Here is a 15594-nt window from a genome sequence, read left to right as displayed (position 1 = left end):
CTTTTTCATCCTTTTCCCCAAGTTACTGCAAAGACTTCTCCATTACAGGGCTCTGTGGACTGCCCCACTCTGGAATTTGAGTATGGAGATGCAGATGGGCACGCAGCAGAGCTGTCAGGTATGAGACAGAGATGGGTCTGGGGAGAGTGCAAGAATAGCCAGGAGGAGAGGGCAGGGGTCTGTGATCTCCCCTGGCAGCTTGCCTGTTCTCCACATTCCCTCTTCTCTCCAACCTCCAGCAGTTAATATTTGTTTGCTTTTACATTTCTTTCTGTGAATTCTCCTTTGGTTCCAGTATTCTCTACTTTTTTTCTATCACTCTTTTATGCTCATCCTTCTTTATTCTCTTTGGTGCACTCTCAAATCTGTTTTCTTTCCTCCTTTTTCCCATTCCTTCTGTTTGTTTTCTTATATTCACTCGTATCTCTGCATGCATGCCCCCTTCTTTCTGCCACCCTTTCCCTCCCTCTGTCTGGATTTTAGCTTAGGCTAAGTGTGATCTCCTCACATTAAGAGCCTCCATGTTACACGTGCTATGAATGCCAGTTATTAATAAACGAGCTTTGGGTGGAGATGGCATGAAAATTAAATATTCTGTCACATGGAAATGACACTTTGAGACATGCTTTTTCAGGGAAAAGAGACAAGGATTTTTAAAGAAGTTCTTGTGAATAAGCACAAGGAATAAATTTTGTGATAGTGACAAATAGAGAACTGAGTTTAATAACCAACAAAGGATTAGAATTCCAAATAATATAAATATATTTCATATATATATATGCATGTGTATATGTATGTAGAGAGAGAAGAGAGATGTACAATAGATAAATAGTCAGAGAAATGAATAAGAATTCAGAGAATAGAAAACCATATGGTCAATAAATATATGAAAAGATGTTCAACTACATTAGCAAATGAGGAAAAGAAAATTAAAATAATGAGATAATTATTTCACATTCATCAGACTGCAAAACTTAAAAGCCTGAAGTTTGTGAGGGTGCTGAGAAATTAGTACTTTTATACACTTCTTGGCATGTGGGAGCAGAGTATAAAACTGCAATTTGGCCATATCTAGCGGAGTTGAAGATGCATACATATTATATGACCCAGTGATTCTAGATATATACTTTAAAGACAGTTGGGCACAAGAAAACATGTATAAAGATGTTTATTAAAAAAAAAGATGTTTATTGTGGTTATTGTGAAAAATTCAAAACAATTTAGGGAAATCGATAAACTAGAATATCAATATAATAGGCTACCACATAGCTGTTGGAATAATTGATCTATATCAATATGTTTCGGTATCAATAAATGTTAAAAACCTAGTGTTCAGAGGGGAAAAAAGCAGCGACAAGGTAATTTATTCATGCCTCCCAAAAACTGCTTAAACACACAAAATCTAAAAGATGTTTCTGGAAAGTCTAGTTGCACACTTGTTTGAGAACAGTGTCAGTTAAGAAAATGGATGTGCTCATTACACTGTCATGTAAAAAACTATTGAAAGACATACTAAGAACTGTTCCTAAGAAAAAATAATATATATAATATCCTTTTTGGGTAAAAACCTTCAAACACAACGTCATGTTGTTCACAGGTATATACATGTGTAGTAAAAGTAGAAAAATAGACATGTGAAGCATACACACCAATTTCATTAAAATGTTTAACTCTAGAGTGGGGAATAAGATAGACTAAGAAGGAAAAGAGGACTTTAGATGTCTGAAGCAAATATAACAAGTGTAAACATTTGTTTAATCTGGGTAGAAGATACATAGGTATCTTATGTATGCTATATTTATCTGTATGTGAAAGTTCATTAACTAAAACTTAAAAATAAGAACAAAAGTTTAGTACCTAACAGCCTTGCTCCATTTTCTGACTGTGCTTTTAAAAAACATATGCACACCACCCACTGAGCACTGAAGAATATCAGAGTCAAAGATGAGATTTGCTTCTGGTCAGTCCAGGATTTTGGAACTCAAGACTCAAAAGCCCTGGCTACCAGACAAGGTGTTTCTCAACCATTAGACAGCTGGCTGGAACATAAGTGAATTTCCCTTTGTGAATTATCTGTGACCTAGTTAAATTTCCAGGAAGGGTCTCAGGGAACAGAGGTTTGAGGAAATCTGTTCTGTCACCTATTGACTTCTCAATTCAATTCTTCATCCTCTGTAAGATAAGAATACTTACTGATACAATGTTCTAGAGTGTGTGTCTATGTGTGTGTGTGGAGGAAAAGGCATTTTCATTTCTCATAAGCTCTCTGCATTTTGTATTCAGAGACTATTGTTAACAAAGTTAGATTTTCTTGAGCATAAGCAGCCCTTTGGCAACAATGGCTGCCTCTTTGTGGTTTGATGCTGTATCTACCTGGATGGCTATGGGCAAGAACCTAAACTTCTATACCCTTCGAGGAAACTCAGCAGGGAGAGAATGAACTGGCTTCAACCCCAGAGGTCCCTCTAACACATACTCTGGTTCCTTGAATAGCACAAGGATCTTGCCTCTAAGTTTCAGGCGTTGTGTTGCCCGTCTCTTCCCTAGAGACAGGATAGTCTCAGTCCGGGTTGACAATCAGAAAGTGCTGCAGCCCTAAGAAACAGGAGTGATGAGAGTAAGCCCTCTCTGCTCCAACCCTCCTGGCCCTCACCAAGTGTTGAAGACTGCCTTCTCTGCTGTAGCAGCCAGCTGGCAGGAGGAGGACAGGTTTGATGGTTTAATCACCCAGGGACACAAGTGGCTATTTTTAACTGCTCCGATAGGGAGGAAGCTGGCTCTGGATTGAATTGGACACAAGAATGTGTTGGAAGCTTTAGCTCTTTCATGCCACCCTCTCTACCCCAGGCCCCTTCTATAAGTGTCTGCTAAGTGTTTGTGACTCTGTCCTATCTTTCCTGCCACAGAATTATATAGCTACACTGAAAACCTGGAATTCACCACTAACAGAAGGTGCTTTGAAGAAGATTTCAAGACTCAAGGTGATCCCAGAATCTTATACATAGAGACCTGCTTTTCCCTCCATGATATCCCAGTCCAATCTAGAAAAAGCCCAAAACAAAGTATGATTCTTTTTTATCCTCTCTGTAACCACTTCTCTATCCCTCCTTGTATATGGGACACAGAGTTTCCTACATCTCAAGTGGAGAGGCCATGGAATGGAAGCAGGAGAAGCCTGAGCTGGGTCTTTTTCATTGATATAAAGGGCCTAGAGAGCAGAGGGATGAGGACTGGGCTGGTGCCCTGCTGTCTGGTTGAACCCTGTACCTAGTGTAGTCCTTGACTTTAACATTCAATCCCTGCCTCCAACTCTGTGTCACTCCTAATAGCATCTAATAATAATTTCATGTGCCCACACTGATCCTCTCAGACCTCCACTTCCTTACTTGGTCAGTGAATTCAGTTTGCAACACAACAGATGTGTGGTGAGTACTATTTTGTGCTCAAAATAGTGAAAGTGAATTTGCAGTATCTTCCAAGAGATTATAGTCCAGTGGCAGAGGGGAGGTGTATACATCACAAAACTGACGCCAAGAGGAAAGTGGTAAGTATCATAAGAGAAGTAAAAGGTATCTTTGGGGGTTTGGAGGCAGAGGAGTATCTTGGGGGACAGAGCTTCTGGCTGGAGCATTAGTGGGAAAGAGGTAATTTAGTATAGGACCTGTAATGATAAATAGGAATTAGATATGTAGGGAGAGAGGGAACCCCTTGAAAAGGCAGAGAGAGAAGCCAGAATAGGCTCTGTGTAGAGAACAAGGGAATATGGAAGAAGAAGCTTCATTCAGAGTGGGTTCAGCCAGAACTTTGGGGGTCCTTTACTTTTCCAATCTCTTATTCCTTCTCATCTAAATAAGGAAAGATTTTGAAGAGAAGAATTTGGGGGCTGGGATTAGAAGTAGACATGTTACCAGGAGCCTTTCCAGGAAGGGGAGGCAGAAGCTGACCCTGGATCTGTATGGCCTTCTGTCTCCAGTGCAAGGCAAGGAGTGGCTGGAGTTGGAGGAAGATGCCCAGAAGGCCTATGTGATGGGACTCCTGGACCGACTGGAGGTGGTCAGTAGGGAACGGCGACTGAAGGTGGCCCGGGCTGTTCTATACCTGGCCCAAGGCAAGTGTCCACCTTTGCCAGCTTCAGATGGGTAAACACTGGGGAAAGAAATATTGCCATAAAAAATAATAAAAAAGAAAAAAAAAGAAATATTGCCATCAGGACTAGGATGAGGCAAGCCATGCTAAGAAAGCAAGGTCCCCAAAAAATAAAAATAAAATAAAATAAAATAAAAAGAAAGCAAGGTCCCTACCTCTCAAGGACAGATCTTATCAAGTGCTGGAAGTAACCTGATGCTTATAAGCAAGTTAAGGAGATAGTGGTGGGTACTATTCTGGATCCCTTGGAATTGGCTTTTATCTTACCAGGCATGGCAAGATTTCTAAGGTACTTTTTTCCTTCATGTGGGCTATAATCATATGTGGAGAATACTTAGCAAGAGAGTCTGTGTGGCTAGAGTTGATGATATACCACCAGCTGAGCATGAAGGCTTCTTTCCTCAGCTATGGCACTGACTTCTACTAAGAGGAGACAGTGGGGTCCTGCAGATTCACACATGGACCCTCAGTATTATTTCTCTTTGGCATTTAGAGGGTTCAAGCCAGCATAGCAGCAGGAGTGGATGCAGTGGGTAATTGGGAGACGATCAGAATTCAATGAGATTAATTAAGGAAGCCTTCCCAGAAGAGACCTATTAACCATTTGTTGGAAAGAGAAATGAGATAACCTAACTGGAATAGGAAAAATAGGCCCTGAGGTCATAACGAGGACTTTTGGCAGAACTAACTAGCTGGGAGCTAGTTTTATAAGAAAACAATAAATGGACAAGAAAGAGAGTGGTGAAAAGACAATAGCAAACGAGGCAGTGCCTAACTGCATCTCTTGGGTCTAGTGTTCGGCCAACTTCCAACTGCTAGTACCTTTAACTTTTTACCTGAGGGCTTTCTCTGCAGTCCATATGGGGTAGCCAGGAAGTGCTAGGAAATTAATGTGCTCCCCTAGTGCAGTAGCACTGATCAATGAATGACAGGAGTTATTGGATGAATAGCCCAACTATCTCACTCTTCTTGGGTGGGATGATTCTGAGGGTTGAAAAACATACTGTTTCCCAGAGCTTCTTCCATCCTGGATTTCAGCTATTGGCTGCCTTTTCTTCCTAGCTTAACTTCCCCACTTCTCTACTAATGGTTCCTGGGATCATCTTCCAAATAAACTACTTATATTTGAATCCTCTCTGGATCTGCTTTTCAGGGAACTCAAACTTAAGACAGGACAGTGATAAGCACATTGGACCTGACTCTGAAGACTATTTCTCCTCTTTCCTGCCTTATTCAAGGAAGTTCTAGGGGCCCTTGCCCTACCTTTGTCAGCCTAATTGTTGGTCAGGGTGTTGGAAAATAGTCTTAAGATCATGGGGCAGAGTGGAAAGAACTGGATACCCCTCTTACCCTCAACCCCACATGGCAACTGTCTGGTTCTTTAGGTACTTTTGGGGAATGTGATTCGGAGGTTGATGTGCTACACTGGTCCAGATACAACTGCTTCCTGCTCTATCAGATGGGGACCTTCTCTACCTTCTTGGAGCTACTCCACATGGAAATCGAGTGAGAAGCCTTAGGGGAGGGCTGGCCTGGATAATCCCCTTCCTTGAAGGGTGTTTCATGTCCTATACTGATTCCCTCACTATAGAGACCTCTATGGGAGCAGAGTCTATTCACACCTCAGTCCAAAGCTTATTGACGGTTTCCCTTTATCCAGCCATCCTCTCTGATATTTTGTCCTCCCTGAGGTTGGGAGGACAACATCAACAGCTTCTGCCCCAGCTTCAGTCCTGGGTTTTAGGGCCCTACCCTAGATGGGTTCCCTTTTTATCTAAACACCTCAATTCAGCCTAACTCTGGAATCCATGAAGGAAATTGTTTTACCTGGAAACATGACCCAAGAGGGACAGGATCAATTTCTGTTGCTGTACCCAATTCTTTCCCTCATAGGTCACAGCTCTAGAGGTGGCCTTATCTGTTGCTACCACTGTAGAGATCCCTCATTTTATCTCATGCCTATTATCCAGAAGTTCAAATAGGGCAGATTACAAGTGTTGCTTAGCATCTATTTTGTGTTCAGCATGGTACTAGGCACAGTGTGGATTATAAGAGGAGGCATCATCACAGACCCTGCCTTTGCCCATCTTTACCACAGATAAGGGTTTACAGAGATGGCAGAGGAATTTGGGGGCTCCTTTACCTTAGACCAATTTCTTTTAGCTACATAGCCAGGGAATAGCAGAGGTTTTATAAGTTCCTATTCTCTCCCTCGTCCCCATGGCAGCAACAGCCAGGCCTGTAGCAGTGCTCTTCGGAAACCAGCCATCTCCATTGCTGATAGTACAGAGCTCAGGTAAGTGGAGCTGGCCCTGGGATTGGACAGGGGATAGTTCGCAATGGGTTACCAGATACACCTGGACTGCTAATAGTTGCTAATTCCACTGGGTTGGGCTCCCACAGAGATCATCCCTGAGGTTTCTGGCTACAGGTTGGGAGCTGCTTTGGGAATCTCTTGTAACCCTTCCATAACTCCAGGGTGCTGCTGAGTGTCATGTACCTATTGGTGGAAAATATCCGCCTGGAGAGAGAGACGGACTCCTGCCGGTGGAGGACAGTGCGGGAGACCTTCCGCACTGAATTGAGTAAGAAGTGGCAACCTGAGGAAGGGTAGGGATGAGATGCTGTGCTTCCACATAGAGACAGACAGCTTTCCTTCTTTCCTTTCTCGCTCCCTCCCTCCTTTCTTCCTTCTTTCCTTCCTTCGTCTTTCAGAATTAGCATCTATTCTTTTAGGGCAGAGCTACTGTGTGGCAGGCATGAGGACCTGGCTTGACTGCCCTTGTGTCTGAGTTAGTACCATCATGTGTCATTTCTATGCCTTGGTTTCCTTGGTTATAAAATGGGGATAGCTGTCCATCTCCCAGTTCATCATCAATCTCACATGAAAAAATGAGTTGAACCACCTTGAAAATATTAGTTGATATTGTCATTAGACAGGGATAAGATATGACGGCCTATGGGATTTTTAAAATAAATCCATTGATGTGGCAAAGTGAGTTGTGATCCATGAGATGCATTAAGTCCTTCAGCCAGAAAGCAACATCTTTATTACTATTACTTCTAGTTTGGTATCCACCCTCAAGCTTGGGAGCTAACCAATTCACCTCCATGGCCTCACTTCCTATCCTTTCCCTCTGGGGACTCTCTAAGGCTCCTTCTAAGGAACAAGTACTCACATTTTTTGGGTGACATGAGAGCCTTCCTCACTGTGTCCAGAAGTAGGGTTAAAGGGGTAGGGTTTCAGCGCTCATCCTCACTTTCTCACTTCTTTTCTCCTCTTCCCCAGGCTTCTCTGTGCATAATGAGGAACCTTTTGCCCTTCTGCTTTTCTCCATGGTTACCAAATTCTGCAGTGGCTTGGCTCCCCACTTCCCTATAAAGAAGGTCCTGCTTTTGCTCTGGAAGGTGGTAATGGTGAGTGGCTGATCTACCCTCCTCCCCACTCTCATCCCATCAGATCAGATCATCCCACTCCTCACCACCTCAGTTTCTTCTAGTCTGATTCCAGAAGGCTGGAGCTAAGACTGAAGAATAGGACAGCTGTTAGCCAATGGAGGGAAATAAAATGTTCTTTGTCAGAGTAGGTTACCTATTTCTGTTGGACTAACAGCAGATGTCACTCTATGAGTTGGGGTGTCATTGTGCTTTCTCATGATAGAACTGACATTTCATGGAAAGAATACTGGTTGAGAGTTGAGAGATCTAGCCTCTGCTGATACTGAGGAACCTTGGGCAACTGTCTGTACCTCAATTTTTCTAGCTATAAAATGTAGGGCTTACTGCCTGCCTTCCATCTAGATAAACTGAGGATTTGCTTTAAAAAAAAAATGCAGTCCTTGGGGCACCTGGGTGGCTCAGTCAGTTAAGCGTCCAACTCTTAATTTCAACTCAGGTCATGAGCTCAGGGTCGTGGGATTGAGCCTTGTGTTGGGCTCTGTGCTCAGTAGAGTGTCTGCTTCTCTTCCTCTTTCTCTCTCCTTCTGCCCCTCCCCCTGCTCACATTCTCTCTCTAAAATAAATAAATAAATCTTTTAAAAAATGAAGTCCTTATAAGTGTATGGTACCACTTTGTTCCTAATTATTAAATCTGATCCTTCATCTCTGGCTCTCACCCCACAGGACTGGCTAAATGACATACCCTCCAGAGCAAGCTTCATAGGGGGAGAACTACCTTTTGACTGCAGAACAAATTGAGTGACTGAGGCGTTATAGCATCTGGATGTGCTCCTTAAAAGGGGGGACACAGCTTCCCTTTCTTTTTCTTTCTTTTCTTTCTTTCTTTTTTTTTTTTTTCCAGTGGAAGCTCCCAGGAGTCCCTTTCCTAATTTCTGGTGATGTTTCCAGTGCTGAGTCAGTAAATAATGCTTTATCCTGATGCCTGAGCTCCTAAGACTGGGGATAGTAACTGCATCTTATTTTATTACTTCCTAGTTAAGAAGGGGACTCAAGGGGACCAGAGATTGTGGCTCTTCTCCATCTACATGTCCCTGACTTTGTTCCCCCCGACTTTCCTCTTTTCCTCTTCTCTGCCCCTTTCCTGTTTATATCGTAGTTTACCCTCGGTGGATTTGAGCATCTTCAGGTTCTCAAAGTACAGAAGCGGGCAGAATTGGGGCTGCCTCCACTGGCTGAAGATAGTATCCAGGTGGTGAAGAGCATGCGTGCTGCCTCCCCACCCTCTTACACCCTCGACCTGGGGGAGTCTCAGCTGGCACCACCACCTTCTAAGCTGCGAGGCCGCCGTGGTTCTCGAAGGGTATGAACTAAAGCAGACAGTGGTGTTTTGATACTAGTTGGCCAAAAATTAAGTTTCTGAGCTAATCTGGATGTGGTAGGAAACGGCAGTAAATGGATTTAACTCATCTGCCTCTGGTTGGCCCTGTGACCAACCTGAAACCTTAAAGTCTGTACTTTGCCTCTGTCTCCAGCAGATTCCTGGGTTATCATGATGTAACACTGTGATATCACATCATAGATCCATATCTTGCTACAGGGTCATTGGCCTAGACTTGGTATGCCTGGAGTTCCCTAGCATCCTGGACAACAGTTAGGGTATAATCCTGAAGATAGGGATCCAGATCACCTGAACAGGGTTCCCAGCATATCCACTCACCTGGGGTAAGGCTTTATCATTTTACTGACAGCAAGAAGGTTTACTTTGAGCTAGCCATGCTCTTGTCTGGCCCTGGAACCAGAAGCTTTCATTTAGGAGATGATTGATTAGTGTTCTAGGTATAATCCACATCCCTGGAAAGGTCAGAATGACAAGCTGCCCTAAGACTTGACCATGTACCCACGAACTCCCCTCTCTGAAATACCTGAGTTCACCAATTACAGGTGATAGGACCAGACAATCATGTTCGGTAATCTGGTCTACATAATCTGTAATGTGATTTTTTTTAACCTTTATTTTTTGTTTTATAAAGTAATGCTTACTCGTTGTACAAAATTTGGAACAAATATAAAAATGTGAAGAAGGGAGGAAAAAAGAAAATCACCCACAAGCTTAACAAACCAGAGGCAGTCACTGTTAACTTTTTGACCTATTTCTGTCCAATGTTTTTTTCTTCGATAAAATTTAAAATTCCAAACTTGCTTCTCTTTGCCTAGTAGCAAGCCTCTGTCCTCCTCTTCCTCAGTCAGCCAGCTGGTGTATGCTCACAGAAGGCAAACTATTTGAATGTTCACCTAAGCAGAGCATAATTAGGAAGGAAAGTGCTGGCAAAAAAAAAAAGAAAGGAAAGAAAGAAAGAAAGAAAGAAAGAAAGAAAGAAAGAAAGAAAGAGGCATCCATGCTGTCTGAAAGCTAAGTAACTGACTTTGGGATTGTCTATGCTTTGTTCCTCAGCTATTGGCTTGGTTGCCTGAGAGGTGCTTGTCTTGGGATTTGGTCTGCTGGAGATACTAGGGTGAAGGTGGGGAAGGGGATATTCTTATAAGAGCTGGGTTGTTACACCATATCCTGAAGTCTAGTAACTTATGGGTAGAGGGTGACCTCAGAGAAGGATGCTTAGAGTGAGATCTCTGTACACTTTCTCTCCACCCTTCCAATACCCTCCTAGCAACTCCTCACTAAGCAGGACAGCCTGGACATCTACAATGAAAGAGATCTCTTTAAGACTGAGGAACCAGCCACAGAGGAGGAAGAGGAGTCTGCTGGCGATGGAGAACGAACCTTGGATGGAGAATTAGACCTGCTAGAGCAAGACCCTTTGGTGCCACCTCCACCCTCACAGACACCCCTTTCTGCTGAGCGGGTGGCCTTTCCCAAGGGCCTGCCCTGGGCTCCAAAGGTCAGGTAGGTTTGATAACTCGGGAGACCCTGAGCTTTGGGATTAGAATCACTGAAGACCCAGGGTGCTGTAGTCTAAGTGTTCAATTCTCAATAAGCTGGACTAGAAGTCAGAACTCCTGGGTTTGAAGTTTCCTCTGTTAGCTGCTGTCTTCCCCCACTGTTCTAATCCTCCAATTGGATTAAAAGCCCAGAAAGGTTCGGTCTCTCAAGGTTTGCTTTTTTTTTTTTTCCTTTTCTGGGAATTGTCTTTCCACTGCCCTCTCAGACAGAAGGACATCGAGCACTTCTTGGAGATGAGCAGGAACAAATTCATCGGATTCACTCTGGGGCAGTAAGTGACTAAATGGTCAGAACTGGCTATAGAGCGATTCTTAGGGGGCCAGAGGAGTGGGTGGCTGGAATGAGAGATGTTGCCTGATAGTCATAGTCTAATCCAGAGCCACTATGGGCATCTCCTAGTGACTTTGTGCTGGTACTATGGAATTTTTTTCCTTCCAGTTTCCTGGAAGAACTCATGTTCTTAGCCAGGTAAATGACTTGAGTAACAAGTTAATTCCCTCTTGGGCTTCAATTTACTCATGAGAGTGTTGGATTAGATAGTCCCTAGGGGTCCTTCCTGTTTTGTTTTGTTTTGTTTTGTTTAAGATTTTATTTATTTATTCATGAGAGATATACACAGAGAGTGAGAGGCAGAGACACAGGCAGAAGGAAAAGCAGGCTCCATGCAGGGAGCCCGATGTGGGACTTGGTTCCAGGACTTCAGGATCACACCCTGGGCCAAAAGCAGGCGCTAAACCGCTGAGCCACCCAGGGATCCTCAGGGGTCCTTCCTGTTTTAATGGGCCAGAATTCCATGAAGAAGCAACATGGTTAGAACAGATCCAGTCTTCCACCATTTCTCCTACCTCATGAATTCTCACCCTGGTTGGCCTCTATAAAACTGAGAAGGAAAAACAAACAAACAAACTGAGAAGGCCTTGTTACTGGTGTTTCACTGTGGTTGGGGTACATGCCCTTTTAAGGAACCTACTCCTGACAAAGTAAATCCCCAAAAGACTATACAAAAATCCTAATCCTAACACTTCTATGTGGCATTGTTCTTTTTGTGTCCTGAAGCAATAATGGGGGGGGGGGGGCTAGAAGCTTGCAGAGAAAGATCCAAAATACTGTATATTAAAAATGGCATGGGGCAGCCCGATGGCTTAGCGGTTTGGTGCCACCTTCAGCCCAGGGTGATCCTGGAGGCCCAGGATCGAGTCCCATGTCAGGCTCCCTGCATGGAGCCTGCTTCTCCCTCTGCCTGTGTCTCTGCCTCGCTCTCTCTCTCTGTTTTTAATAAATAAATAAAATCTTTAAAAAAAAAAGGCATGGTCCATATAACTCCAGAGGATATCAGTAGTTCTGTATAGTTGTTGTTGTTTTTATTTAAATTCAATTAATTAATATATAGTGTATTATTAGTTTCAGGGGTAGAGGTCAGTGATTCATCAGTAGTTTTCTATAGTTTTGATGCTTATGATCTGTTATATCTCGCATTTCACAGGGACACAGATACCTTGGTTGGATTACCCAGGCCCATCCATGAAAGTGTGAAGACTCTAAAGCAGGTGACCAGGGTGGGCTCTCAGTCTTCAGGGGTAGGGAGCCATCAAGGCAAATTAGATTACCAAAGTCCTGGGTGTTGGCTCTTCTACCAGACACAATTTTAACCAATTATTCTATATTGCACCTTCAGGCATTTTGACCAAAGAGGAATAAATTACATCTCTTCCTACTTAACCATTTTCCTACATTCAGATAGATGAAAAAGTTGTCCTTTCTTCCTCTCATGCCTTTTTCCTTCTCCCACCCTGCTTTCTCTCTTCTTCCTCACTTCCTTTCCTCTCACTTCTTTGTCCCTATAGGGCCACTAACTTCCAGAGGCTCAGGATTAGTAGCAGTCTGCTCTGTATCCAAAGTATATATAAGCACAAAGAGTAATAGTCATCTCTTGCACGGGCCTGGAACTCTCCCTCATTCCATCATCACTCCATACACATGCATGCAAGCATACTCATATGCAACAAAAGTCTCAGGGTAGTGGTTACAGGGGCATGGGCCTGTTCTTCACTTCCCCTTGCCTTTTGGTTGAAGATAAATACTCAAGTATTTTCTGCTTTTCAACAAATATGGGAACATAGAATAAACAGAAACACTGTATATGAAGTCTGGGCTCAATGTTAAGGGTACAAAGATAAATAAGACTCCTTCCTTCAAAAGGTTCATGTTCAATTTGGGGTGACAACCCATAAACAACACATTTTCTTATCATTGAGGAAGTTAAGCAAGAGGCTGGTACATATGTGATTGGGGCCCTCAGTATCTTTTTCTTTTTTTAAAGTAATCTCTACACCCAACATGAGGCTCAAACTCACAACCCCAAGATCAAGAGTCACACATTCTTCAGACTGAGCCAGCCAAAAGCCCCCCTTTTTATAATTAAAATATATATATATTTTTTAGTAACTTCAGCCTCTTAATTGATGTCTTCTTCCTTAGCACAAGTACATCTCCATTGCAGATGTTCAAATCAAGAATGAGGAGGATCTGGAAAAGTGCCCCATGTCTTTGGTGAGTCAAGGGGCTCCTGCATAGGAGAAAAACAAGAGGAAATCTGTCTGCAGTGCTGTCACAGAGCATGTGTGCATGCTGCTGGGCTCTTACTGTATGCCAAGCAAGGCAAGGTCCCTACTTTCATGATACTTTAAAGTTAGAGAAAAAAGAAAATAAATAATTAAGGAAACAAGAAGACTATTGAGAATGGGAGATACAATGAAGAAAAGTTAAATAGGATGATATGATAGAGGCATCTATCATATAGTAGACTACTTTTGATTAGGCAGTCTGGGTAGGTAGACCTCTGAGAAGGTGACAGTTAAGCTAAAATGTTAGGTATGAGAAGGAGCTGGCCATGATATCAGGGGAAAGAGCATTCTAGGCAGAGGGAATAGTTTTAACAAGAGTAAGAGCAAGCTCAGAGTATTAGGGATAGTGAATGAAGGCCTATGGCTGGAGCACAGGGATAAGGGATAGGGTTGTATGAGATGAAGCCAGGATGGTGGCCTGGGGCTGCTTTACACAGGACCTGTAAGCAAAGATAGGGAGTGTGAAGTTGTTTCGCAATACAGAAGTAAGCCCTTAGAGATTTTAAGCAGGGGAGTGACAGGATCTGATTTATATTTTCAAAAGCCATTGGCTGCTGTGTAAAGACTTTACCAGAAAAAAGTAGAAGCAGAGTGATCAGTTAGGGAGCTCTTAAAATAGTCAAGGTGACAGATGATGGTGACATGGACTGGGGTAGTAATTACGGAAATAGGGAAAATTGAATGAATTTGGGTTATATTTTGGAGGTGTAGCTGACACAACTTGCTAGTCAATTGGATTTGGATAGAGAGGCACAGAGGAGAATCAAAAATAAGAGTCATATGCCAACATGGGGAGTTCCGTTTTATCAAGAGTTCTATTTTGGTCATACTCAGTTTTACATATCCATTAGGCAGCCATGCACATGAGCAGTCATGCAATTGAAATATGTAAGTCTAGAGTTCTAAGAGAGGACTGGCCTAGAGAAATAAATTTGGGAGCTGTTGACTTAATGGACAGTGTTAAAAGCCATAGAATTGGCTGAGATAACCCAGGGAGAGAATAGAGGATGGAACCCTGGACAAAGCCTTGGGACACAGCAGTTGTGTTGAAGGTGGAATGAGTCAGGAAAGGGGCCAGAAAAGAAGAGTAAGGGAAACTCAGTGAGGTAGGAGGGAATGTGGGAGATTGTGATAATATAAAAGCTAAGAAAATTTTTCAAGGAGGGAGTGATCAGCTGTGTCAAATGCTGCTGATAAATGGATAAGACCTGAGGTGCCCATTGGGTCAGGTAACATCCAAGTTGGAATGTGTTGAAAAAGGAATGTAAAGAACATAAAGAAAGGAGATAGGTGGTCAACACAGACAATATATAGTTTTATTGTAGAGAGTATAAAAATGGGATGGTGGCTAAAGGAGGATGTGGGATCAAAGGAAAATTTTATAGATAGAAGAGTATGTTTATGTAGATAGATATTAGAGTACATTTATGTCCTAAAAGAGATGATCTGGGAGAGAGGAGACAATTGCAGAACTGATGCATTCAACAAAACAAAACGGTGAGAGATCCCCAACACAAGTGGGGGGTTGGCCTTTAACAGAGCACAGGCGGTGGATACTTCATGTCAAGAAGGAAAGTAGAGACCCTGGTAGATTTGGTGTTGAGAAGATGAAGTGTCTGATTGCCTCTGTTTTCTCCATGAAGTATGAAGCTGGGTTAGCAACTATTGAAGGGTCACAGAGTACGGGGATTGGTTTGAGGACAGGGGAGAAGAGAAGGTATGAAATAGATCTTTGGGGAAGCAGGTTGCCTTCCTGCTCCCCCAGAGATCTACTGCCTGAGTTTATTGAATGCCCATTTAAGCAGCAACTGAGTTATGTGGGATGGCAGAGGCCAGATTCTTTCTCTCTCCCTCAGGATCTGAAGGCAATGACCTTGCCCAGGGATAGAAGTACCTTGTGGGAAGAAGAACTGAATTGGCCAAAGATGACAATGGCCTGAGTAGCCCCTTGAGCACCAGACATCCTGCCCCCCCCTCTGATAAAAGGCTTAGATGGGGTCATCAAAGGACAAAGAGAGTTGTGGATGAGGGTGCTGGTCATAAAGGAGGAAGGGATGTAGTAGGGGCTATTGGAGAAAGAAAGAAAATAGCTTCTATCTAAAAGTTTCCCTGCTAATACTCCATCCTGCCTCTCTTGACCATGGGTTACCCAGCTCCCTTTTCAACTTTCTCTACTGAGTTACCTACCTCTTACTTCAGAGCATTCCAGAGCTCTTGGATGGCCTCAGACTGACACCACAGAAAGTGCTTCTGTGTGGGGTGTCTGTTCTAGTATCCCAGGCATACATGCACCCTGACGTAAGCCCGTGCATGGCCAGAAAAGCAGTGTTTTGAGCCAACACCGAGATAGGTGTTCTGACTCCTGATCCAACATGTGATGGGGCAAGAAGAATTCTGGATTGATTTCAGGTAATGGGAAAACCAGAATCATAGATTGTCAGAGCTGGAATAGCCCTCAGAGGGCAT

General features: G+C 43.1%; 1 protein-coding gene across 1 annotated transcript in view; it reads left to right on the top strand.

Annotated features, from left to right (window-relative positions):
- STRIP2 (striatin interacting protein 2) overlaps positions 1-15594 on the top strand; it is a 48459-nt gene that overhangs the window by 6811 nt on the left and 26054 nt on the right. The window contains exons 2-13 of the mRNA XM_055307561.1: positions 49-118; positions 2907-2981; positions 3974-4108; positions 5532-5652; positions 6374-6442; positions 6625-6731; positions 7436-7563; positions 8702-8905; positions 10212-10447; positions 10710-10775; positions 11988-12051; positions 12983-13054. Coding sequence (XP_055163536.1) covers positions 49-118; positions 2907-2981; positions 3974-4108; positions 5532-5652; positions 6374-6442; positions 6625-6731; positions 7436-7563; positions 8702-8905; positions 10212-10447; positions 10710-10775; positions 11988-12051; positions 12983-13054 — 1347 coding nt within the window. The remainder of the gene's footprint in view (positions 1-48; positions 119-2906; positions 2982-3973; positions 4109-5531; positions 5653-6373; positions 6443-6624; positions 6732-7435; positions 7564-8701; positions 8906-10211; positions 10448-10709; positions 10776-11987; positions 12052-12982; positions 13055-15594) is intronic.

The sequence above is a fragment of the Nyctereutes procyonoides genome, unplaced genomic scaffold (genome assembly GCF_905146905.1).
Source record: "Nyctereutes procyonoides isolate TBG_1078 unplaced genomic scaffold, NYPRO_anot_genome, whole genome shotgun sequence".
In the NCBI taxonomy this organism is placed as follows: domain Eukaryota; kingdom Metazoa; phylum Chordata; class Mammalia; order Carnivora; family Canidae; genus Nyctereutes; species Nyctereutes procyonoides.
The sequence above is the reverse complement of the archived record's forward strand: the minus strand, read 5'-3'. Positions and strand labels throughout refer to the sequence as shown.